Source organism: Cottoperca gobio, chromosome 19 (genome assembly GCF_900634415.1).
Source record: "Cottoperca gobio chromosome 19, fCotGob3.1, whole genome shotgun sequence".
In the NCBI taxonomy this organism is placed as follows: Eukaryota; Metazoa; Chordata; class Actinopteri; order Perciformes; family Bovichtidae; genus Cottoperca; species Cottoperca gobio.
The window spans coordinates 7,729,696-7,755,183 of NC_041373.1; the positions used below are offsets into that span (position 1 = coordinate 7,729,696).

At 40.4% G+C, this 25,488-nt stretch overlaps 1 protein-coding gene across 3 annotated transcripts in view; it reads left to right on the forward strand.

The window, feature by feature from the left end:
* tanc2b (tetratricopeptide repeat, ankyrin repeat and coiled-coil containing 2b) overlaps window positions 1–25,488 on the forward strand; it is a 150,074-nt gene that overhangs the window by 30,876 nt on the left and 93,710 nt on the right. For all 3 annotated transcript variants that reach the window (XM_029456255.1, XM_029456257.1, XM_029456256.1), the window contains one exon: window positions 11,674–11,778. In XM_029456255.1, the coding sequence (XP_029312115.1) occupies window positions 11,712–11,778 (67 nt within the window). In that variant the 5' untranslated portion in view covers window positions 11,674–11,711. The remainder of the gene's footprint in view (window positions 1–11,673; window positions 11,779–25,488) is intronic.

The following is a 25,488-nucleotide window of genomic DNA, read 5'->3' on the forward strand; positions in this document are numbered from 1 at the left end:
GCCAAAATAATTGCGATTCACGATATTATCCCGATAATCATGATAATATGCTTAAAACGGCATGGAAACATTCTTGAATCACTTTAACCTTACATTTAGTTAAGAAACAAATATTTTATTGCTTCAGAGGGGACAAGTACGTTTGTATTTAGTTAGCGCCAAATCATAACAAGCAGGTTTTCATAAAGAGCAGGTATAGACTGTACTCTTTAATTAACAGAGACCCATCATAACATTCCCCAATGAGCAAGCAGTGTGACAGTGGCAAGAAAAAACTAACAGGAAGAAACCTCGAGCAGAACTAGGTTTAGGGTTTACGGCCATCTGCCTCCATCGTTTGGGTTGAGAGAGAGAGAGAGGGGGAAGGGGAGAGAGGAGGAGATTTTTCTCTTTTAGGTTAAAAACAAACTATCTTAAATAAGGTAATCATAAGGTCCCCCTGCATAGATAAAGGTTAAATACAAAAAAATCTGTTCTTTCTAACATTATAATTCAGGCTCTATTTTTCACTTCTCTACCATAATGCAAGCTAGACAGCTTTTCCAAGTCACTCATGTGAGAATATACATGATTATCCCGTTAATGGCATTAACCACGATCAACTTATTGTTGTTTTAATCACGATCCTGTAGCGTCCTATTCTTTTAGTAGTCTCCCCGTGATTTAGTGTTGTAAAACAATATAACAAGCAGTCAGGGGTGAAAACATTATTAACAGGCATTGTAGCTCAATTTTAAACTTAACTTCATAGAAACCATCATTTACAGCAAATAAAATCTGAGACTTAATCAATCAAATGTCACTTATAGTACACAGGAAGAGTGTATGATGTCTCCTAGTGAAGAGAAGGAGAGCGGGAGATATTACAGGACCTGAGCCTATTTAATTCTAAGACTTCAGCGCCTGCCCGGCAAGAGACACCGGCTCATTTTTAAATGCCTCCATCTCAATGCAAATGTGTTCTTCTGCCAACGTCGATTGCCTGCCGTTAGTGGCCTTCTGCAGAATGACCTTCCCTCCTCATGTCACAACTGTATTTGCCCCTTTAAGCTGCCTGTCAAACATCGAACCATTCTTCTTCCTGGAGCTCTGGTCTATTTGTCTGAACGGGATCAGGGGAGCGAGAGGCATACAAATGGGAGCCTCTCAGAGGATTTATGCAAAACAACATTTTCTGTGTATTCTACTGCCTCGATGATGGGCATGTCCGTGTCATATGTCAGCCACAGAGATGAAAGGCTATTATTTAGATTAGGCTTATATTTATCATTTCAATAATGCGACTCCTGGCACCGCTGCTCAGGCTGTCAGTGCAGATGGTGCAGCAGCACTTCCAAATGGCCAGCAGGTGTAGCAGTGAGGTCTCTGCATGAAGAGGATGAAGAAGGGGAGTGGAGGGAAGCAGCAGTCCGACGTGTCTCATTAAACCAGCCTTCTCTCTGGGCAAATGCAATATTTAACACCGTGTTTGACCTTTCACATCATCACCTAGCTTCATTTGTTGTCTTTTAAGAACGCTCTCTTATGTGCCAACCTGGTTAATGCTATATCAGTAGCCCCAATACTTAAACATCACAAATAGGAATATGCTGATTCCTCCTCCAGCATCCCTCTCTCTCTTTCTACCTGCTCTGTGGTAAAGCTTTAAGAGATTTTATACTCACTGCTGCTCATCCGCACAGTCTTGTGTTATTGTTCAGAGCAGCAACCAAACAAGAGCGAGCGAGCATCAAAGAAGCACATTCACAACATATTAAAATCAGCTCAGCTGTTGCTGTTGTCACTTTGGTGTCTGCAGGGGAAAAGATTCATTAACCACTGACAAATGCCTGCTTCCGCACTGTTTGCCATTGAAGAGATTACGGAGAAGACACGCAACTGAACTTTAAAAAAAAAAACTGTGGTCATGCAGAGCTCAGAGAATAAATAGGTTTTGTGCATTTATTTCTCCCCTCAATCTGGCTGGGAGACTTTTCTACACCTGCCTACATGGCTCACAGTATTTCATCCCATTATTTGGTCTTGCCCAGACACCAACTAAAACAAACGCAAGCGAAAATAAACACAAGGCAATGAATTATGCCCTCCTTCATTTGGCTCTTTTTGACTCTGATAAAGGTTGACACGCTATTTCAGTCTCTTCCTTTGAGTAGATTTAAACCTGAGGGTGCGAGAGGTCTAAGCTGGTTTAAACTGGGCATGGATTTGGTAATGAAATTGTGTGCCAGTTGGCCTGTGTAGGAGGACTTCTGTTTCCCCACAGGGAGATGACACAACCAAAGCACATAATAATTCACTTGGCTATATGGGGGCCGTGTCAGTATGTTGGAGAAGAAACATCTTAGACCCACAACGTGTTTGCCCTATAACTTTGAAAGGTCACATAGGAAGTGTTAGCTAAGCTTACAGCAAAGACATGGAACTGTTGTTTGGGAACGTGCTCTTGGAAACCTGTCACCTTTTACTCTTTGGCACTGAGCTCTTGAAGTTGCAGATGGTGTTCTTCCATTAGGGATAAATTACAGTGCATGTGTCAGTGGAGACGAAATGAGTCTGGTTTTCAGTTTTGGATGAGCTGTATTCACCGCTATAGAGTTGCAACAAAGGATGATTTCATTTCAGGAGTCGCTTCTGTTTTCTGCATAGACAATGTCAGGTGAATTGCAGTTAGAGCACTCTCAAGTTTTGGATGGACATTCAACTTTCCTAGTTGAATCATGTCAAAAGTGTGTGTCCAGATAAACATGAAGAGATAAGTCCATTACTACTCCCAAGGTGCATTTCGGTTTTGAAACAATCCAATCACTGAGCTTAAAATTGTGTAGGGGTCACAATTGGGCCAGTTTTGGATTAGTGATGATCCCATTTGCAACAACAAATTGTTTAGAATTCAATACAACTCTTATTTACGCCTCTGACTGGCTGCTTCTCCATAGCAAAGGTGCCTGAGACTCATGGGTATCGTAGTATTTTAGAGCCATGATTTCTCAATGTTTTTTTTGTTAACCAAAGAGATTTAGACATACAATCAGCAGTACAGTAGTGACTAAATAATAAAACAAAACACTATGTATAAGGACTGGTCAGTAAGGTGTAATGATAATATAACAGACCCACAAAAAGCAAACGTATAGAGTCACCGTAAGTCACTATAATGGATGCAGATATACCTGCCTTGGCATATAGACATGCATATATGAGATGTCCACAGCAGTTGGTAAAATAAACTGAACAGGGAACAAAGAATTAAGAAAAACAAACAGGACCACAGGGGGATTCATGAATATAATAAATACAATAATTCCATAAATAGGTAGATAAAAACACATAATAAAAAAAGAGGGTTCTCTTAAGTCAAGAGGCCTTTTAAGATCCTCCACTGTTTGGCCCAAAGAAGAAACAAAGATACAAATATTTAAAACTGATGGCCATAACATAAAGCTACAGTATCATTTATTCCTCCAAAAGATAAAACAATACTTTGAAATGAGATCTCACTATTAGAAGTTCCATATTTTATAACCGTCATCTTTCTCATAGCTGATATCAAAATGTCAAATGAAACGAATGTGTACTTTTATTAGACGTTTAGGTTGAAGCCCATTGTGACACTACTCTTAAGTGTGATTCGAACACACCTTATGTTCCATGTAGAACTCGTAATAAAACACTGAGGAGCTTTTAGACGACAATCTTGGCCACCCTGGGATCCCAAACCTGCCTCATCTGTGAATGATCGTACCCATATAAGGTGCGTCGTGATACAGACATCACCACCTTCCTCTGCGACGCAATGAGTGCGGGGGCATTAATCTAGTTTTATAAATATATCGTGGGGCGGGAGTGAAACTTTGTTACCAGCTACCTTAAGTGGTTTCTGCATCGCTCACCTTGCGAGCCGGGGCCCTGACACTTCCCCTTATTGATATCAGTGTGATTTATGGAACTCTGCTCCCCTGGCCATCCTCAAACTGGAGATGGGCGTGTGATTTATCCCTGTCTGATGCTGCAGGGTGTCAACTGCTGGCGAGATGTGGGAGGAGGCTCTGACTGAACAAGCCTCCAGCGAGAGTCCTGTTTTTGAGTGAGAATATTTTCTGTGCTGTGTTTAGAGATGCACCTCTGCAGCAGGATATTTCTTTTAATGAGGTTCATCTGCCACTATCTCCTCACCTCACTCTTCCTCCCTTAACTCTGAAAGTACATCAGTGTATAGAAACAAGTGGAGGAAAGCAATGGATTGGGGATGACTCAGCTTCAATTATACTGCAGTTTCAAGCTTCCTCTGGCATTGTTCTTATTTGATTAGGGTCTGCCATTCATGTTTTCCAGTCAGGCCGCCGGATTCAACTATAATTGCTCCAAGAATCATGTGTCCCTCAGGTCAAAGTCCATTTGTCGTTCTCAAAACTGTTGATGCTTCATTGTGCTGTGGCTGCTGAGGGATTTTCACTCTTGCAACAGTAATATTGAGCTGTATTTCTTTCATGGGTGACTCGTAATTACCAGTTTCAACACGCATTCTTATTATATCCTCATTTTTATTTAATTCAGGCAAAAATAATACACATATCAGACCCGACAATATGATGACATGAAAATATAACTTCACAAAAAGTGAAAAAATGAAGACAACAATTGCACAGAAACTGAGAGACAAAATAAAATGAATAGGATTCCTTCAGTCATTCAAATAATTAGGTTGATACATTTACAACTGAAATACACATATGACAGGTATAATTTTCATGTTATGTATATTTACTTATATCTTTTAGGAGAAGTTAGATTTTAGTCAGAAATGTCCCTGGTCATTCAACTCTCTGAAAGATTATTTTATTGGTGGGCACTGAAGAATTGCCCCGCTGCCTCCATCTCACTTAAAACCTCCCTGTAACTTCTGTGTTATAGGTAATCACAGTAAGAGCACTCCCATGGGAAACTGTCCTCTCTAATTCTATAATTGTGTCTGTGTAGCTTCCTCTCAGATGAGTTTTAATTTAGAGGCCAGGGGTAACATGAGATGAATCCTATTGGACGCCCTGCAACACTGGCCTTTGCCATCGCCGGCCCCATTAAAGGATACTTTATTGATTGTAAATAAGCTTTGGGATTAATGGAGGGTCACGTTGGTTCTCAGTCCAGGCTCAGACTTCGAGGGGGCACGTCTGAGCCTTCTGCCGGCTGGATTTTTTTTTATGTTTAAAAATTTAGATGGGGCTTAGTGATTAAAAGTTTAATTCTTTCTACAGGAGGGTTACAGTATGAGGTGACCTACAAGCTAAACCTCTAATATTCTCCACATTATGCCATGACGAAGCAGCAATTCTTCAAGCCAGGCTTATAGCTAAACCTACGTATTCTAACAAAGGTAGCAATGTAGTTTAAAGCCTTTCACACTGGTGTCTCATGTCTCTATAGGCATTTTGGAGAGTGTTAAAGGAATACTTCACCCACAAAATAACCATTTGTATATCAATTACTCACACCAAGTTATCTTGTATTCTTAAAGAAGAAGCGTGATAAATTGAAGTAAATGGGAGCGCCTTTCACAACGGCAAAACATTTGTTTAAAAACTTTCAAACAACTCGTGCAGTATAACACACGTCTCATTTATCCAGTCGTATGCTCACTACTTTCCAAACGCATGCATTTTTAGCCAAAACCTTACTATTTAAAACGCTTCTATATAAACAAGTTTTAAATAGTTTCAGTGAAAATGGCATGCGAGAAAAACAAGAATTCAACGTAACACCGTCTGAGTAATTGATACACAAATTGCCATTTTGTGGGTATTTCTTTTAATTCAGCCTTCGTAAAGCTTACAAATGAAACGCGCTGTGGCTGTGTTTCATTTTTCATCAGAACAAACAAGTGTGCTTGCTGCTTTCGGGTGACCAGAGCAGATGAAAGTGTCTCATCATGCAGGGCCGGTGAATGTGCCTCTAAGTGGTTTTTAACACACTGGAGGAGCATTATGCCCGAGCTGTGGAAGAGCCTGAGAAGGCCTGCATCCGCTTACGCACATTATCTGTGAGAGCATGCTGCTTCTTGGCTTCCCTTCACACAGGCCGGTACACAGGGTCAGAGAGAGTGGGAATGAGAGATGTGTATGCTTACACCCTCAGATGAAACACTGCTTGTATACGGGTACATTTTGGTGCCTGTCTCTCTATGGCGACCTGCGAGTCTGCCTACTTGCCTACTCAGTATCCTGTCCTCTAAGATTTCATACATTGATTGCCTCCTCTAGAAACACAGCAATATCTCTACCTATTTTCTGCTCTGGCAGTTAGTAAACTGCTGTAGCTTTGCCTGGTTAGCTCACTGCTATACATATAGAAGCAGATTTATCGGTCCCCACTGTAAAGTCCTCTGTATTTCATCCCTAGTCCTTTCAGCTGCTCTACGGAAAGCTGACATGCAGCTACAATATGCACCTACTGAGTCATGACTTTTTAAGATTATGATTTAGTATTATAATCACAGAATGCCTTCTGGCCTGTGCGCTAACCAGACCAGACATAATAAGCTGCTCCCTGCTCATATTTTATGCTGGGGTGAAGTTGCAGTGAGTTGCACGGATACTCGCGTAGCTGCCCCTGCACCGCCGGGGCTGTATCTCTGGAGATGAGCATGCATGCTAAATAGATCTGACCCATTGTCACCTTACACTCTCTTACCGCTGTCTACATCTTGTCATAGGAAGGCACATGATTCATACCAATGAATTGATTTCAGACAGAGGGAAGAGCTTGCGTGGTTCTACATCATATCAGCCCATCATATGACTGGATAACCAGACAATTAAAATTCTGCACAAAGAAACCAATGAGCCGTCACAATTTGGAAAAACACTATGTTCAGCTTTGAAAGCTTCATAAGACATTCCAACGTAACGCTTCTTCCCTGCTTACTTCATTTGTTACCAGCAGTATCTTCAGTTCAGGAATCGGATTCGGAATTGAAGAAAGTGGATCGGTGCATTTCTAACAAAAGTATGTCATCCATGTAGCACTCTATGTACTGTATGGCTTGTCTGGCGGAATTGCATCCTCTTGTTTGGAGAGCCAGACCGGGTGCTTCACTACAATCAGGGCCAGGTGGAAATGAACATTTATCATTTGCAGGATGATATTTCATAAGGTAACTTTTGTTAATTGAGAGACAAGCGGCCGTGATGCAACTTTGTTCAGTGATTATAAAACGTTACGTTTTCTGCCCTTTGTGACGCGTGTAATTTAGCACACATTATGACAAAATTCCCTAAATTAGAGATGTTTCATATGTTTTGAGGGTGTATTTGCCTGAAGCGTTAGTTAACTCACTTACCCAAACAATCTTATCAGCTGCTGATAACTCATTTATTATAGACAGCCCTTTAGGATTCTCTTTACTACACTAGCGAATAGCTGCATCAGGATCTGAGCCAAAAGTTACAGAGAGAAATTTCAGCCTTTCCTCGTAGACTCACTGATTTACATCAGGGCTCATTTTTTATTTAGGGGAACCTGTCACAATGGCTGGGTGACACTACACTGATTGGCAAATGAGGTCAAAAATATTCATATTTATTGTGAGTGATCCCTCTACATCAGAGGAGTTGAGATGTGTTTTCATGAGCTGTGGAATTATTAGCCCCTGTGATACAAAGTGAACTGGATACATGAAAAGATAAAACACTAAAAATGTCATAACCTTAATTTGCATTGGCCTTGATAGGGACATTTACTGGCACGGTTATTGACTGGGGAGAGGAATGGTAACTGCTGTCAAATTCGTCATTCCGTGCACACTGCCGCTGAGGATGGAAAAAGATGAAATTAAAAGTAGTAATAATAGCCTGCTGCATGTACTGTCTTCTGTACAGCATGCATTTCACTCTCAATAATCCTAAAATAGATTATTCATTATATTTTGTAGGCTTGTGGTTAGAAGAGTAAAGCAGAGAATAGACTTCACGATATGCGACTGGAGTTGAGGCGGGCGCGGCTGATGCAGCAGTGCAGACAGCTAGCGGCTAGCCACCTGAGATGGCATGCCCCTAATAACTCGTAACTTTAAGCCTTAATATAATTAAAACGGGTGAGTTATATAAAAATTCATCCCACGTACAGTTGTCATGAATAGGGAAATTAGCTGTAGAGACCATGTATAGAGATATGTTGGTTTCTGCTGTAAAGTTGGGCATTTTAAATGGCCATTTGATGAACGGCAGTGTTTAGGATTCACTGCTCAGCCCTGGAGATTTCTGCTTTGTCGTGAACTAGAATGAGCGTTTGGCAGGACAATTGCTAGTTTTATCCCATGTGGTGTGTCACAGTGGAAGACGTTCAATGCAACATCTTAAAATCCTGACTAAAAGACTTAAAAGGACCAACATGTCAGAACTTTTTCTCCTTTTTCCTTCTGTGATGTTTTAATTCATCTCACTTCAATAATGTATGACTGTTGTTTTACCTAAGCCAGTGACCAGTGAGTAAATGATGTTCTTGGTCATGAAAAACGTGTGAATGCTACACAATAAAAGAATACTTACACATTTATAAACATATCTGAATGGTCACTGATGAGACAATGCATAGAGTATCGCCACTCTGCTTCTATCAAAAACAACAAACACGGCTGGAGTCGTCTCCTAAAAAGCATCTGAAGTGATCTGAGGCTGGGTCTGGTCTCGTTTTGGCAGCTACAGTAGCTCCCCCTCAATTTTCACATTTTATACGTGTTGTTGTTGTTCGAATAGACTTCTTTCTCTTTTTCACCACACTTGAGCTAAACTCCAAATTGGCAAGTGCCAGGACTGCAATCTTGTTGGTACCTACTGTATGGACATCTTCACTCTACAAAAGGACAGTCAGAGCCACAGCCTGTTCAGAGCAAATGTGTTTTATAAAATGTTGTCCAAGGCTGAAGTTGTTGGGGGAGTCTGAGGTTCAACCTCCTCACAATTAAGGATAAGCTGCACCTACATTACCGTCAACAGTCTTAGTAACAGAGGTGGGACCAAGTAATTGTTTTGCAAGTCACAAGTAAGTCTCAAGTCTTTGCACTTAAGTCCTAAGTTAAGAAAGGCAAGTCAGTTTAAGTTTCAACCCTAAACAAGTCATAATGCACTTTTAACCAATGTTGACCTGATCTAAGTCATGTGACTCGGGTCTGACTCAATCTAAGTCATGTGACTTGGGTCTGACTTTATCTAAGTCATGTGACTCGGGTCTGACTCTATCTAAGTCATGTGACTCGGGTCTGACTCTATCTAAGTCATGTGACTCGGGTCTGACTCTATCTAAGTCATGTGACTCGGGTCTGACTCAATCTAAGTCATGTGACTCGGGTCTGACTCTATCTAAGTCATGTGACTCGGGTCTGACTCTAAGTCATGTGACATGGTCTGACTCTATCTAAGTCATGTGACTCGGGTCTGACTCCATCTGATGTGACCATCAGTTTCATCCCACCCGACAATAATATCATGTGTTGCCTCATTGTCATTCCCCCAGTGTCCCTCGCAGTGTGTGTGTGTGTGTGTGTGTGTGTGTGTGTGTGTGTGTGTGTGTGTGTGTGTGTGTGTGTGTGTGTGTGTGTGTGTGTGTGTGTGTGTGTGTGTGTGTGTGTGTGTGTGGTATTATGATCTTGGAAGCTTTTTAGACCCCCTCACAAGGTCAGGGGGGGGATTGTGAAAAACATTAGTTAAGCAGGGTTGGGGGAGGGTGAGGGGGGGAGGAGGTCTTTTTGAGAGCTTTTCCATGTCCTTTTTGATGTTTTTTTTTTTTTTTTGCTTTAATTGTTTGGGTCCAAAGCTAGCTTCTCAGCTGGAGCTTGTCTGTGGGGCTTTGCTGAGTCACTCCCACCTAATGGAGAACATCTGCTGCCATGCTTTTTACTACTCCATGAGGGGGGGAGGCTGAGGGGAGGAATTAGCGGGATAGAACAAGCTGCAGGCAAGAAATGAAGACAATGTTATGGTTTAAGGTGTGCTTATCTGTCGCCATTGTGGCTCCTTCTTTGTACTGAAACCCCTTCCTCCACTGTCTGCACTTTGATGATACTGTACAGTACATTGTTTTTATTATCCGTGCCAAACTTCTGTTCATTCTATATATTGGATATTATGGCCTTGACCTTCTAAAGGAGAAGCACATTTTCTCCTCACTTTAATTTCATAAATCTGACTGTTTTTGCAGTCTGTTATTCGCCACAAACTCACTCTGAATGTTTTTATACTGCTATTGTTACAGCCAATACTTGTAAAACAACACAATACAAGCAGTTACAGTTTTAGCTTTATTGATACCCTTTCATATCATAGATTTATATCAGAATGCATAAAGATGGCAAAAATTGATACGTGTATATAGTTTTGGTGTGTGTGTGTGTGTGTGTATATATATTATAGTAGATCTTGGTAAAATCTTCTTGAATTGACGATCTAAATAATAATCGATAAGTAACCCAGTTAACTATTGAAAAATAAAATAACTGCTCTGCAACTAAAAGATTAGTTGTCAACTATTAGATTAATTGCCAAGTATTTTGATAATTGATTAATCTCTTATTTTATATTAAAAAAACCTCTCATTCCAGCTTCTTAAATGTGATAGTTTTTGGTTTCTTCTCTATAAACTGCGTTTACATGGACATGAATAAACCGTTTGAGTCTTATCCCGGTTATGAACATATTCTGGATATGATGTTTACATGAGCACAGAGGAATCCGGTTATTCATATTCCCCATTTACATGATGAGTAGTATCCCGGTTACTGCATTCTAGTTTTCGCAGGCGCTGTGATGTTAAAAACAAATTGGCGATAAGAGCGACAATAAATATTAAACCCCACACTGTACATTCACTGCCACATGACAACTTGAATGCTAAATACAAGGATATGTCATCGTCAGTAACTTCTTTGGATTGCCAACAGCTGTCTGTCTGCTCAGAGGCCATCGATCTCTTTCTCCTCAACCCCCATACACTGCATACTGAGCTATTCCTAAAAGCAGCTACACAAGTCTTATAACTCCACACCGGTGCCAGCCTGTCACCACCACTACGCAGGCTAACACTGGGGAGCAGTGGATGAAGAACAGTGACACGCCTTCGCTGCCACCATTGTTTGTATTTCTGTTACGTCCCTTGGTTGAAGCCGTGCTATGGTGTACACATGCGACAGTATCATATCCGGGTTTCTGAAAACGGATATGGTGTTCACATGTGCACGCTCAAAAACCGGACACTCCAATAACCCGCTCGTAAACGGGTTATTCGTGTCCATGTAAACGCAGTCTATGACCATAAACTGAATATCTTTGAGTTGTGCAATAATCATGACATTTGAGAAGGTCGTCTCGGGGCTTTTGGAAATACTGCTCGACATTCTTCACTATTTTCTGACATTTTATAGACCAAACAACTAATCGATTAATCGACAGATTAATCAACAAGGAAAATAATCAGTTTATTAGTTGCAGCCCTAACGTCGACCCCACAATGTTATACTTTGCTAGGAAATAGTAGTAAAAGTACATTCTGGTATTGTGCACAGCTTTGTTATGCTGCTCTGATATCTCTAATAAAGCCTTTGACTACTATTGTTGACAATATCGGTTAGATCTCACGGTAGACACTTGATCAAATATTAATGCTTATTGTCTTTTCTTTCCCCAACAGATTTCTCTGTAGTCTAGTCCGGGGCATCTGCTGCAGTCATGTTTAGGAACAGCTTGAAGATGTTGCTGACAGGAGGGAAGGCCAACCGCAAGAGTCGCAGCAGTGGTGAGTCTCTCTTCTGATGCCAGCCACAAACAATGTTGCATCTGCCTGTCAGCACGCAGAAGGTGTTCACTAGTTCTGTGGGTGTATTTTAGGATGCAGGAGTGCGTAGCTCTCAGAAGCTGAAATGTATTTTGATTCTTAAAGAGTAATCCATGACGGCTGAAGACCCCTTTTCTGCTTAAAATAGATCCAAACCAACTCATCAGTGCTGCTGCTTTCATAGCTTTACTTCCTGTTGGCACTTAAAATATGGTTTGGTCGTGTACTGTGAGGATTCTTTTCCCCATCGTACACTTGCACCTATTGCTTTTTTGATTGTTTAGCCTTTGCTTGGGAACACGACCATAACGTGATCAGCTCAACCAAACTCTCCTCACATCATGTTCCCTACGTGCCTCTTCCCTCCTTCATCTAACACGTAAGAACCCTACTGTGTAGTGATCGCTTCCCTTTGCTGTGCCATCAGAGCTGTAATAAAGGCACAGAGTTAATCTACTAGCAAAGTAAACTCAACAGTTCCTGCAGCTGTTTCACAGTAAAAGCTTCTCACCAGAGAAACACTTTTTGCAGGTTGGCTGAACCTCAAGTTTTCAAGGTCGAGCCATACATTTTTATTTATGTTGTGTTTAAACAAGGTTCTGTGTCGCATATTCGTATCTAAGAGTTATGTACAAAGGAATATATTTTCTTGTCTGCTGTAGCAACGGTAAAGTTTCAGTCAGCACCACAGACATGTCAACAACATGACGACAACCGCTGTCACTGATGCTCACTGACTCGTAATGGGTTGATTTTAGTAAAAGCCTTTGTTTTAAAAATGTTATCGTCTTTCAATGAAATCGTATCGTGATGTAATCATATGTCGAGATAAAGCGATACACAATAACCTAGCTTAAATCACTCATCATCACACATTTTTTGTAAATCACACTTTACAGTAGCACTCAGTTCAATGCGATTAACAAACAATGTATAGATGGAAATATATCAATTTTCTTTAATATAATTTCACTTGAAACTGTTAAGCTCATTTTGCACTAAAGTTCTTATTTAAATGTGAAAACACTCCAGTACTTTTCAAGTATTTATTTCACACAGGAGTATACTACATCGTGATACATATCGTTATTGAGATATGAAATGTCGTCTAGCTCTAACTTAATTGAATTAATAGTTTTTTAATCATCCATTTTCTCCAGGTCACATTAACTAATTGATTACTAATAATTACTGTTTATATACAGCTGGAAGTTACAGACACAAATGTTAATAATACCTAATTGTAGTGTGCAGAAACTTCTCTGTGTGCTTCACAGACCAACCTGAAATAACTAATAAAACACAGTAGCTATGTTGCTCTCAGGTCCTTGGTAAAACCACATGGAACCTTTTGTTTCTACACTTGCATTACTGTCACTCCAGCCTTATAAAGCGCTCACAGAGGAACTGGGCTTTTGATGCGGTAGATAATCCCAGCCAAACGCAACACTTGGGAGAGCTCGGAGTGTTCATTTTGTAACAGTGCAGTTGCTCTTTTCTGAATCTAATAAGTTTCAGGTTATTGCCAAGGCAATGGAACAACCTCCACTCTCTTAACCGTCTCCCCAGAATAGGGTCTTTTATTATGGTATGAAAAGGTGCCTTCTGAGGGCTTTCGTCCAGCCGCCCACTCCATTTGCACAGAAGAATGAATTTTGTAAAGCTCGAAATATCCCACAGTCCATTATGTCATCTCTTCTTCTCGACTTCAATAGATGTGTTTATGAAAAACCACTGTTTTAAAACTTTTTTGCAATGGTTTGAAACGATGAACCAAACCCACCATATGTTTTGATTATCATTTACAGAAATACAGTGACTCACTTTACTGGTTGTCGAACTGAAGACGTTTGATAGCTGCACTTTTCTCAATATTCAGTTGTTGAGCGTTATGAAATTCATTCTTTCTAGACTTCAGGAGGGCGAGATTCATTTCTGGACAAGTCCTTCATTTGACTTCATTGTTTTGAACTCGATTTAAAATCTCTGTTAGGTCTCATTGAGGTCATCTACGATACTTTTGTTATCTATCATCTGCTTGCTGAATAAAATGTGCTGCTTTTGAAGCTACACTAACTACATATTATAATTGTCTGAAATCACATTTCCTCACATTCTTATAAACATTACCATTACTTTTCTTTTCCCAAAATATGATGAAAAAGATGAGATTGCATTGCAATTTTTCACAAAAAGCTGTTCCAAATTCTTTTATTTATGTCAACAATAATCAAAATATAACTCCAGGTGGGGCTGCTCCTCACTTAATTCATATACATGCAGTATTTACAGATTGCATTAGTTGATTCTTTCACTTATGTCTACACTTCAAGGCTGAGATGAACTAACCCTACCTCCTCTTTGCCTTCAGTGTGTTTGTGTATTTATGTGTGAAGTTGAGGGGAGACCAAGCCGCAGCGAGTGAATGGAGTACCCTCCAGTGTTTTGATCTCTGCTGCTGTCACTTTGCCTCCTCCCAGCAGAAGAGTGCTGATCTTACAATCTGGCTCCTCCACTGAAACATCTGTATCCCGCAGTTTCCTACAGTGTGTCTGTACACGCTTGGATACACACACTGCCACTTTTAACTTTTATTTAAATACACAATTTACAGTCATTAGTTATGATACCCACCTGTACACATCATAGCTGCTCTCCATGGACATCTGGAGGACTGTTTTTTTTTTTAGCAACCCATGACTTCTCATTTTATGACAGACGGAGAGCGCTAGAAAGCTACATCCCTCTCCGGCTGCTGTGGGAGGAGCACTGAGGACTTGCCACTCTAAAAAACTGCCCTCATGCGGATGCAGTAGCGGCTGTTATCGGTCTTTAGTTCAAATGTGAGATTGTGAGACATGATGAGCATCCTCTGCGTTTGGTGCACTTTCAAGTGAGCTTCTGGCTTCAGGAATGCCGAAGCTTTGAAGGGGGAATATAGCCTCTAATCTGAAGACAACAGATGTCTGCACTGGAGGCATTGTATGAGCCCCAAGTTACTAAGCTGATGAATGGCATTTTTTTAATTGAATAGCAAAGATTAGCTGCTCTGATTACGATGATGCCGAATTGTATACATCTCTATTGCGACACACTGAGGGAACAGGCTGGTATCGCTCTGGAAACTACATTGTGTAGCCGGTTTTGTCCTCGGACTGCTATTTATATAGATAATAGGCTAATAAAAGACACCGCTTCACTCATTTGTTTGGGACACATTTTCACACCTGTAGTTAGTTTGATTTAGTTTCTGAACGAAGGACCAACAACTTTCATTGTTGCCTTTTAGCTTTTGTGTGGTTCATGTTCACACAAACCTGTAAGCATTAAGTCATAAAGACTGACATAGAGCTGAACCGAATATTTCTAAATATACAATTAAATGTTTTCATTTTTATGTTTTTAATGATGTCATAAAATATGACAACAGACATTCAAAGTTTCATACAAAAACCTCAATAGAAGCTTCGTATGTATACAAAAAGACATTGGGTAGAGCGCTTGAGTGACAGATCATATATTGGACTGTTTTTAGTGACTGTCGTCCTGCATCGTCATCACTACATGGACCCTCGTCAGGAAATCAAAATGTAGAGCCTGACAGCAAGTCAAGTTCATTTTACTGCGCCTTTATGCTTTATTCATCTACATTGTTTGGCCTGTTTTGACCTCAGACATTATTATTAATAGTTGAGTCAGTCTGGAACTTGCTGCCATCCTTCACTCCAACCACTCTGCCATTAATCAGACGCCTCTTAACATCTGAAGTGAATGTTCACTTGAGAGCATGTATAATCTCACACCCTGAGTTTCAGGCTGTGAAAACAAAAAGGACAACTGCAGTTACGGCAGCTTCAGTGTTTAGATATCAGACGCATATCAGAGTCTTTTCGTCAAGACACAGATCAGACTTCAACCAGTGTATGTTTTTAAGGCTTTCTTTGTGACACGGCGGCCCACTGTTGCCTGTGGCGGTTTTATGTACTCGCCTGGAAAGCCAAAATGTGAACGAAATGTCCCCTCATGCCCTCCGATATTACATTGTGCCTCATACTTTGTAGCTCAAAAATGGAGGAGCGTGGAGGCGTTTGTTTAATTTTTGTGTTATGGGAGAAGTTTTGACTGCCATGTCCTTCTTGCTCCCATCAGTGGGTCTAGACTTGAAACAAAGTCAACAGCCTGACACAGCAATTACAGTTTATGGCATTGGCTGATTGGAAAATGAGAAATGGGTGGAAAGGTTGGGGTGTCTGGACAGGGAGCGGCTGCATGACTAATAAGCACTGAGAGAGAGAGAGAGAGGGGCTTGAGTCTGGCAGTGGAGCAGACGAGAAGTAGCATACACACATTCGCACATGCTCACACCAGGAGTTGAAATTAGGATTGAGATTAACAAGATTTAGTTCACAAAATAAAAAAAATTACAATTAAAAAATGTCTTCAAGTCATGTGCGCACTATATTGCGCCTTATGTTTTATCTCTTCTGGTGTTCTGAAAGAGGTCACATCAAAAGATTTTTAGCATTAATAAGATTAATAATCAAGATTGCACCCGGACCTTGTGTGTCATAAATAGAGACAAAAAAAGCACATTGCACTGTGATAATACAGCGCTGTGTGGACGCTACATTTCACTCACTTTTCATTGAGGAAATGCAAAAAAAAAAAAGTAGTACACAACTTAAACGAAATTTAATCTTTTAAAGGATCAGGGCAAGTCCTCGCACTCATGCGGTGGCATGTTATCGCGGTTAGAAAATGATCTTGTAGAAAGATCAGAAAGTCGCTTTCTTAACAGTTCAAGGCCAGCCGATGGATTTAATTGTAGTCAAGCTTTTGAATTCAAGCTGCAATCATTTATCTACTGTCACAAGGTACTGTCTACTGTGGTTGTCTTATTTGCTTTCACACCACAAATGAACAAGACCAGACTTGTTCAGTCGGTTCTTTAGTTTGCAGCAGAGTACGATTGACAGCTTTCACACCGATCTAATCGAAAAGATCTAATCGGGCAAACTCACTGGAGTTCGACTAAACTGAACCAAGCAGGTTAGGTGCGAAAGCAACCAAGATCTATGTTTAGTATAATCTGTTTGATTTACCTGTTCTAACTATCACAATGCTGTGTTGTGCTATTGATGCACTGAGATTAGGACTGACACCTTCTGGTCAACATTTTGGTCGCTATGCTCCGAACAAATTCTCATTGCTCGGAAAAATTGCTGATGTTAGGGCAATTCTTAATCCACTGTATTTTCATAAATGTAGTGTAATGATTCAATCAGACGGTGTGAATCATACTTTGCTCTTGCAGTAAACCCTTTAATAAAAACAACCTTGTCTCGCCTCTATATTCAAATAGATTTTTTTTTCTATATAAACCTATAGTACAATATTATATGGTGGTACAAAACTTAAATACACTAAGTAACTAGTAGTCTAACTACTGCTTTTAAATAATGTGTTTATATAGTGAAGTAAAAAGTACAATATTTAGCAAGAAAATGGAAATACTACTAAATAAAGTAGGGTTAGGGTTAGTATGTCAAAATTGTCCTTAAGTACAGTACTTGAGTAAATGTACTTATTTATGTTCTTCAGTGTATTTCTGTAAGTTTTTGTGAAGGAAGCGTCACCCTGCAATGAATGGGTGTGTTTGCAGTGGAATCTGGACACACCCTGTCAGGAAACAAGGGGGGGGGGGGGGGGGGGTTGGGGAGACTCCCAGCGGCTGGGATATGGGGGGGGGGGGGGGAATTCTAGGTGGCTGTATTTGTAGCATTGTAGGGGGATAAATAAGGTGCGTCCTTGGGCCCTGGACACGTTGATATTGAGTTTACTACGTCCTTTTGGTGCGACGGGACGAAGTTAGCCTTGAGCCCCCTGCTATCTGCGATACTGTCGAAAAACATTTTCAGAATTCTGGCATCGACTTGGTACCAAAATGTTGCTTCTCGTGACCTCCCTCATACCTGTGGCCTCTTTAGCTCGGACGAGGCTCTCCTGTTTTTAAAGAGGATGATGCTGGCTGTTAAATCAGTCACTAAGGGATGGATATACTAACTTCATACACATTGTTACATTTCAAATAAGAAGTAAAAAGGCCTGTTTCCAAAAAATGTCACTCCATCCCAGAACGCACATTTTTCACTGTTTCCTCCCCTCAGTCAGCCATGGAAGGATCCAGTAACTCGACAAGTCTGAAAGGCAGCAGGTGCTTGACAGGAATCAAATCTGTCCCCCTTATCACAGCACTCTAATTAATGGCTCATTTTCCACAGTGGCAGAGAAATCTAATTAGAGATCATCAGATCAGCAAACATGCTTCGAGCTCTAAGGAACGAGGAGTGTCAACGTAATTATTGTCAATCTTTAACTGCAGATAAGCCCACCTGCAGAGGGCACTTCTAGTAAAGTCATATACGTTGTTACTTTAAGATACCTTTTTTCAAGTTGATTTTAAGCATACTGGCCAATATTATGCCTACACTTATTGTATTAATCTGTTCACTTCACAAGAGGGTTGATCAGACTGAGCGTACACTTCCCTGCTGCATTGGATACAAGGTGACACGTTAAATATGCTGATACCTTTTTATAATCCATTCTGCTTGAATTTTTAAAGTTTGACATTTTTTATTATTGTTTTGTTTACATTAAATAGATATGAATAATTCTAGGGGTTGGTCTAGGGCTGCACGATCATGGCCATAATGATAATCACGATTATTTTGATCATTATTGAGATCGCGATTATTTATCACGATTATTCATTGTTTTTTGGGACAAAATATTACATGTTGCACTTTCACATTTGAATAATTAGATCACTGCTTTCACTTTCACATTGTGCCGCACTGCTGCTAATTAACAAATCTGCATCAAAATAAGACTTAAAATATTTCTGTCTGATTTCTGTTCCACTCCGACTGTAGACGCTACATTCAGGAACGTTTTCTATGAGCAGAGCAAACATTTTAAACATCATTATCGCAGTCGAATCATGTTAATTTAATTACCGGTATGGTTATTTATTGAATTCTGACTAATATTTGAATAATTAAGCAGCCTTAGGTTGGTTTGCCTTTCATACCCTGTGTTGTAGATAGAACATCAAGCCTAACATGGACAGAAACCTCAAGTGGGCCACATTAGCTGCTTTTATCCATGCCATTATTTCAAACATGCTGAAAAGATAAATACACAATCCTTTGTTTTCATATTGCATCTGTTGATTCTCTCGGTAATTTCTGAATAAACTGGAAGGTATGGACTATTCAAAAGAAACACATGTTGCATTTCAGTTAATTTACAGCCTAAAAGAACTGCTATCTTTTTTCAATTCTTTGAAAACATTATCCAGTGGTTTAAAAAAAACTTTTAGGTTCCCTGGCTATGAAAAATATAATATTGTAGACGATCACTCCGCAGATTAAAACCAACCAGATAAATCCAGATCTACCATTTGCACCCATTTTTAAAGTAAATGTTGCTTATGTGTATTCATGAATGATTTCATCTGTTCGGGAGTCAGTGTGCTGTCAAATCTAATAAATGCAATGGAAGGAAATGTACGTATATGCAGATGTTGCACATTTACATTTATATTGCTACTACTTACATGCAAAGAAGGGATGGAATATCCAGCGAACATCAGTGACTGTGCGTAGAAATTAATCATTCTCCCTATCAGAGAGATGTAAGAGGCTACAGCAGGAACGGCATCAGCAGCTTAACATGAGCTGAGTCTGGCTCATCTCCACAGAGCGACAGATTGGCACCTACTGCTCCACAGAATGTCCTCTTCCTTCCTGTATTAATGAACCCAGGGAGAGAAAAACTGAATGGAGGGATTTCGAAGGACCAGGTTTTGATAACATGTTGGAACTCCTGCAGAGTGATATCATCTTTATCCCTTCATTTGCACCATTCACTACAGATCACAAGATGTTAATAGAAAAAATAAATATTATTTGAGTCATCTTTAAGTCTTTCATTTTGACATTGTCGTAATCTGCAGATTATTTTCTCCATTAATTGTTAAAGAAAATGTAAAATTGTGAAACATACCCATAAAATTTCCCAGAGCCCATCTTCAAATGCCTTTTGTACAGTCCAGTTAACCAAAGAGATGCAATTTACAATTACCTAAAACCTAAAAAAGCAGCACATTGGAGAATCTGGTGCCAGAGAGGGGTTTTTCGATCGATCAAATCACACAAAAGCTATCAAAATAGTTGCATATTAATTTTCTTTCATCGATCCATTACTTGATTTGTAGTCTACTCAGGTTTGTTATAATTCTTCTGTTGCATTATTCTTCTGTGTAGATTCAACAGTAAACTCCTTTTTAGCTCACACTATGCATTAGAAATCTCTGCATGTCTTAATTCCCTTTTTTAAATGTGAACAAACACAGTCTGTAGACGGCAGAGCAGACAATGAATAAGTAAATCAATATGGTGCACTGCTGTCGAGAGCAGCTTTGACCTTTTGGTTACTAAGGACGACAACCTCTTTGAGCTTCACGGCAATGTGTCATTTAGCTTTCTACCTTCAGCTTTTGACATTTGTTTCTGAGGGGCCTTTATGCGATGTGATAACTGAGCAACTGGAACTGTCTGCCACAGTAAAGTTGTTCTGATGTTGTCTGTTTTCCTCATCAGAGCTTGAGAGAAAGATGTATGAAAGTGCTTGTTTCAGCTCTTCATGCAGGAAGCGATATACGAACAAACTTCCTCTTACTTTTGGTTTGTTAGTACCCATTGATTTCTGGGATCCTCCAATGTTTTCATATTTTGCTCTTCTCGACTACGTTTCTGCTATGCAGGCGCCTTGAGAAAAAGCGATGCACCCAGCGTCTTTTTTCTGAGTGCTCCACCTTTTTTTTGTGTGGTAGCTCCGAGTTGAAAATCTCTGAACTTTTCAGAAAAGTGCTGATGAGATGCTTCTTTTGGCCGTGTCGGTCAATCCTGAGTTTTATGTCAGACAGACATCATAACAAAGCAGTGTCGAATGTTGCTTGTGAGTGTTATAGTTATAGTATAGTATAGTTATTGTCGTACGTATTGTCTGTGACGCATCGTCTTCCTTGCTCTACGGCTGTCAGATTAAGCCGTGACAAGCTCATTCATACAGAGAGGCCAAGCATCCTCGGTTAATGCTAATGGTGAAAAAACAATGTCAAACAAATAAATAGTAGCCCAAATCAATAAAAGGAAAAGAGGCGATGCTAGTCCATCATACAACAGCAGTTAGTGAGGTAATATGTTGTTTGATGAAACACTCAGATGAAGGGCTCCAAAGCGCCCTGCAAGCGCATTTCTGCCCGTTTTAAAGAAATGTATCATTACTGCGGAAGTTCTTCTTCTTTCTTACGGCCTTTTTTTGGTGAAATCTCTCCAATTCTTGGGGACGTGCCAGAGTATTTGCAAACAGTACCAAACCTATCCTTATATAGTGTTGAGGGGACATTGCCTATACTTATAAAACAATCAGCCACCCGCCTCCAATTTAGGATCAAGTGGGATTCATCATTCAGCGCAGCTGGGTAAGAGCAGATTTGGATGGTTAAAACCGTTTGGGGCATCTGGAGTTTACTTCTTTTATGTGGTTGCTGCAAAAGGCCCATTGTCTTGTATATTTTCTTTTTCTATCTAGAAAGCTCTATCATTTATTCAGTCTGACAACTCGGTGTGGAGTCGGTCTGTGAAGGTTTCATGAGTGGTGACATGAAGGGTCATCAGTGAAGACCTCATCAGCCATTTCCTAAAACAACAAAGACCAGGAGAAGGTGCTCCTCCGTCAGGTCACAGATAATATGACCAGAGTCGACCAGGCGGACGACACGCGACCCCAGAAGCTGCCAAACTCATCAGTGGGCCACTATGGCCTTGTCGCCGGGTAACCATGGTAACAAATCTGGAGCAAAACAAAAGTGGGCTGAAGGTCAAAGACAATTGAGACGGACTGTCGAGAGGGCCGGGGGCCGAGAGACGACTTGCCCGAAGTGTCAGCAGTGGCACTCTCCTATCTCGTGGAGTGTGGGAGGCACTTATGTGTTCACATCATTAAGGTTCAGTGGCGCCACTTAATGCATATTCCGCCCGTGTCACAGCCACCCATGCGCCTCTAGTGAATTACCTCCTTTGAGTCCTTCAGGCACAAGAATGTGACTGCCTGAAACCTCTTCAATGGTCCTTTCCAAGTGTCATGCTTAAGCCAGGAAGAAGATGTGGCTGAAATCAATATGATTCTGGTGCCACTCTATAGTGTTTTTGCTTAGTACTTAACACCCTCAAAGTAAAAGGCATGTTCAACCTTATCACTTATAATAATGGCAATCAACTCTCATTGGGGTGGAGTGTTATTTCTTATTCTTCTTGACCACCAGAGAAAGTAAAAAAATAAAAAATATATATATATAATATCTGGGGGGTCACTGAGAATCTCTACAACGTAGCTATGTAACTCTCGTTAAAAGTCAAACATAAATCAAGAGATAAAGAGCATGCAACATTGTTTTTGTTTATTTTCTCTGCTTTATATAATTGTAAATTGCATATCTGTAGATTTTGGATTGATTTGTTGGACCAGACAAGAAATTTAAAGATGCGACGTTGGGGTGTTGCGCAGTGTGATTGGCATTTTGTGACATAAGGGTTTGACTTTTTATAGACGAAGTGATTAATCAGTTAATCATAAAAAATAAGCAAAGGGATGAATCAATAATGTTAACACTTAATAGGTGTTCAGCACAGTTGACATGTGGTTACTGAAGATAGTAGCATATGAATCATGTCATTTTCATGAAAACATTCCGTTATGTCTCCATGTATTGGCTTCTTTCGCAGACATTTTGATATGTCACAGCATGAAAATGATAATATCAAATACGGAAGCTCGGTCAGTGACCCTACTCTTCAAGCTATGATGCTCTTAGTGGCAGTAGTTATTGCGGAAGTCAAGTGAAGTAGTATAAAGGGCAACAAAGTCCGCGTAGAGAAGAAGTTGGGGTGGATCGAGAGGTCAAACAAATGGAGGGATTTAAACTCTGGTGGACAGCAGGGAGGGGGGAGGAAAGTCAAAAGACAGCGTATGTGTGTAACGCGAGAACGTATTGGTCACACTGTCATGGCTTACTGGGACACTTAAATAGAACGGAGCCATCGTTAATGTTGTTTTGCTTTTTCTACTGTAATAAGTAAAAATGTCTGCTGTAAAAAAAAAAGGCATTGCCACCTGTCCTTATACAGTGCATGCAGTTCTTTGAAGAAAGCTTTAAAGACAGTATACAGTTATTGTCATGGCTGAATGAAAAAACACACACAGTACTGTCAAGTGCATTCTTTGCTGTAATAGCTGGTACTCACTGCTGCCAATGGTACTCAGCTGCACATTGTTCCTTTTTGTATTACCATCGTGGCAATAATCACAGTGAAGCACATCCTCTTGCTTTTTTTTGTTGAATATATATATAGTACACTCTGATGTGTGAAAGACGGCGTGAATCATGTCTCAGTTTGGCGAGTCTACCTACTGCATTCAGCAGTTCTGATTTGATTGCCGTCTTAAATCTGTATGAAAGGCCTTTACGCGTGTCTAAAATTCTCCTTCCTTCAGCCCTCAGACTGCCCACAGGTGGGTCTTGAATATCCCACTGACACTGAAATTGCCAGTGGTTTGACACCTGTTCTCACAATGTTCTGAGTAATTTATCGTGCTTTGTGGAAGTGCGGTGACATTTAAATGACGAACAGCAGCACAAGAGTCCTGTCTCTCCTATGCAGCTGCAACAAAAAAAAAGAAGAAGAAAAGCGTTGGTCTAACCTCTCCTCCGCTTTCTTATCACAACGCCAATAGTGGGAAGTCTCACTCCTGTTCACTCTGTCTCGATGTGTCCCTTCCCTTTCCTCTTGCTCTTCCCACTCTTTCCCTCTATGGCCATTTCCTCCTTTTTCATTTCCTTATGGTCTTTCACGCTGGCTCTAGGCAGGAAGTTGTTACTGTGAGAGCATTTGTTGCATCCTTCCATGTGATAATTCATACTGGGTCTGTGTCAACTCTCTACTCTTTGTTAATGTTGACAGCTTGATTATAGGGACATGTTCACGGCTGAGGCATGACTGATATTTAGCAGTTGATGTTACTGTGACCTAGATATGGTGTCTTTTTCTTTTGGTAGCAACTGAGCAGGGATAATGCTGGCAGTTTTTTATGGTCATGGAAAGCGATGGGCCTCCACATCTTAACGCTGGTGCGACTATTCGTGTGTGTGTGTGTGAGTGTGAGTGTGTGAGAGAGATCAGGTGGCTCATGAGCCGAGCACGGCCACAGCTTGTTAGCTTGATCCACCTAGCTGCTCATTAGCACCATGGTAGCTGTTTGGCTAGTAAGACACAACAACTAACTATAATATCTCTAGAAATGCATTCATAATCATATTGAATTATGTATATAGACTTGTGGGCGCACAAGTCTATATATCTCGTACAATTCCCGAGCCGCCTCTACTCAGTCAATCACAGCTGTCAAATCATGAAGTCTCACCCCCTTTTTGTAGTAGCAAAACAAAAATGAGGTATTAACATTATTTAATCCAAATTGTATTGCAAAATAAACTCTTGAACATGAATCAGCGTCATAAGAACAACCTAAAATTTGGGGGAAATATATGTGACCTTTACTTGTGGGATTTATGACATATAGTGAAACCAGCCACCAGGTGGCGTTCAAGTGCACTGACTGTTGTTTATCCTTGACAACTACTGAGCTAGCTGTTGGCCTGTTCATTATAGGCCCTGTCACACATATCCGTATGACAGAAACGTATGCCGGTGCATGCGAAATATCGGCAATAGGTTGATATAAATTAAGGGTAAATTGTGATCGTTTGAAGGACGCAGACAACACGCCGAACACGCCAGACATGCACAGTTCCGTATGGCAGAAACGTCTACCGGCGTATATGAAAATTAGCTCAAGATTTGTCAGAGTCCAAATACGTCCAACTTTTCCACAGCGGTGTTGTAGCTGACGTATACATAGCGAATACATAACGAGTTATTATACGTATGTCAAACATTGATAGCGTATCACTTACCTATTTAAAACGTATCGGAGCATCTGGCCAACGGAGCTGGAAAAGTGCCCTCTGGTTCACGTCATGCTGATGCTGGAGAACGGATAGAATGCTGAACGCTAGCTGTACTGTAGAAACACGTTTAATAAGTTACTCCGTCGTCAGGCATAATCTTAACATAGGGTACGAATAGGTTATCCACTCGTTATCAATAAATTGGCTGTAGGATTCACCGTCAGCCGACGTAGCCTATCTCTAACGTTCCTCTAACGTAGTCACGTAGGTATTCACGTACTGTATTTACGTACTATATTCACGTAGGTAAGTATTCACGTACGTATTCCGTATTCACGTATGTCTAACATAACGTCTGCATTTCTTATGAAGCACATGTCGGGTACGTCTGGTAATTTTGAACATGTTCAAAACATCAGCGTTCAACAACGCACCCCAGCGTAACACAGTGAGCTCTTAACGAATACTACTTAGACCTTACCTTATATCTACGTACACCAGCGTGTTGCCGATATTTTGTATATGCCATATTTTTGTATAAGTTATGCATTTGTTGGGTATTCGTCTGATACATT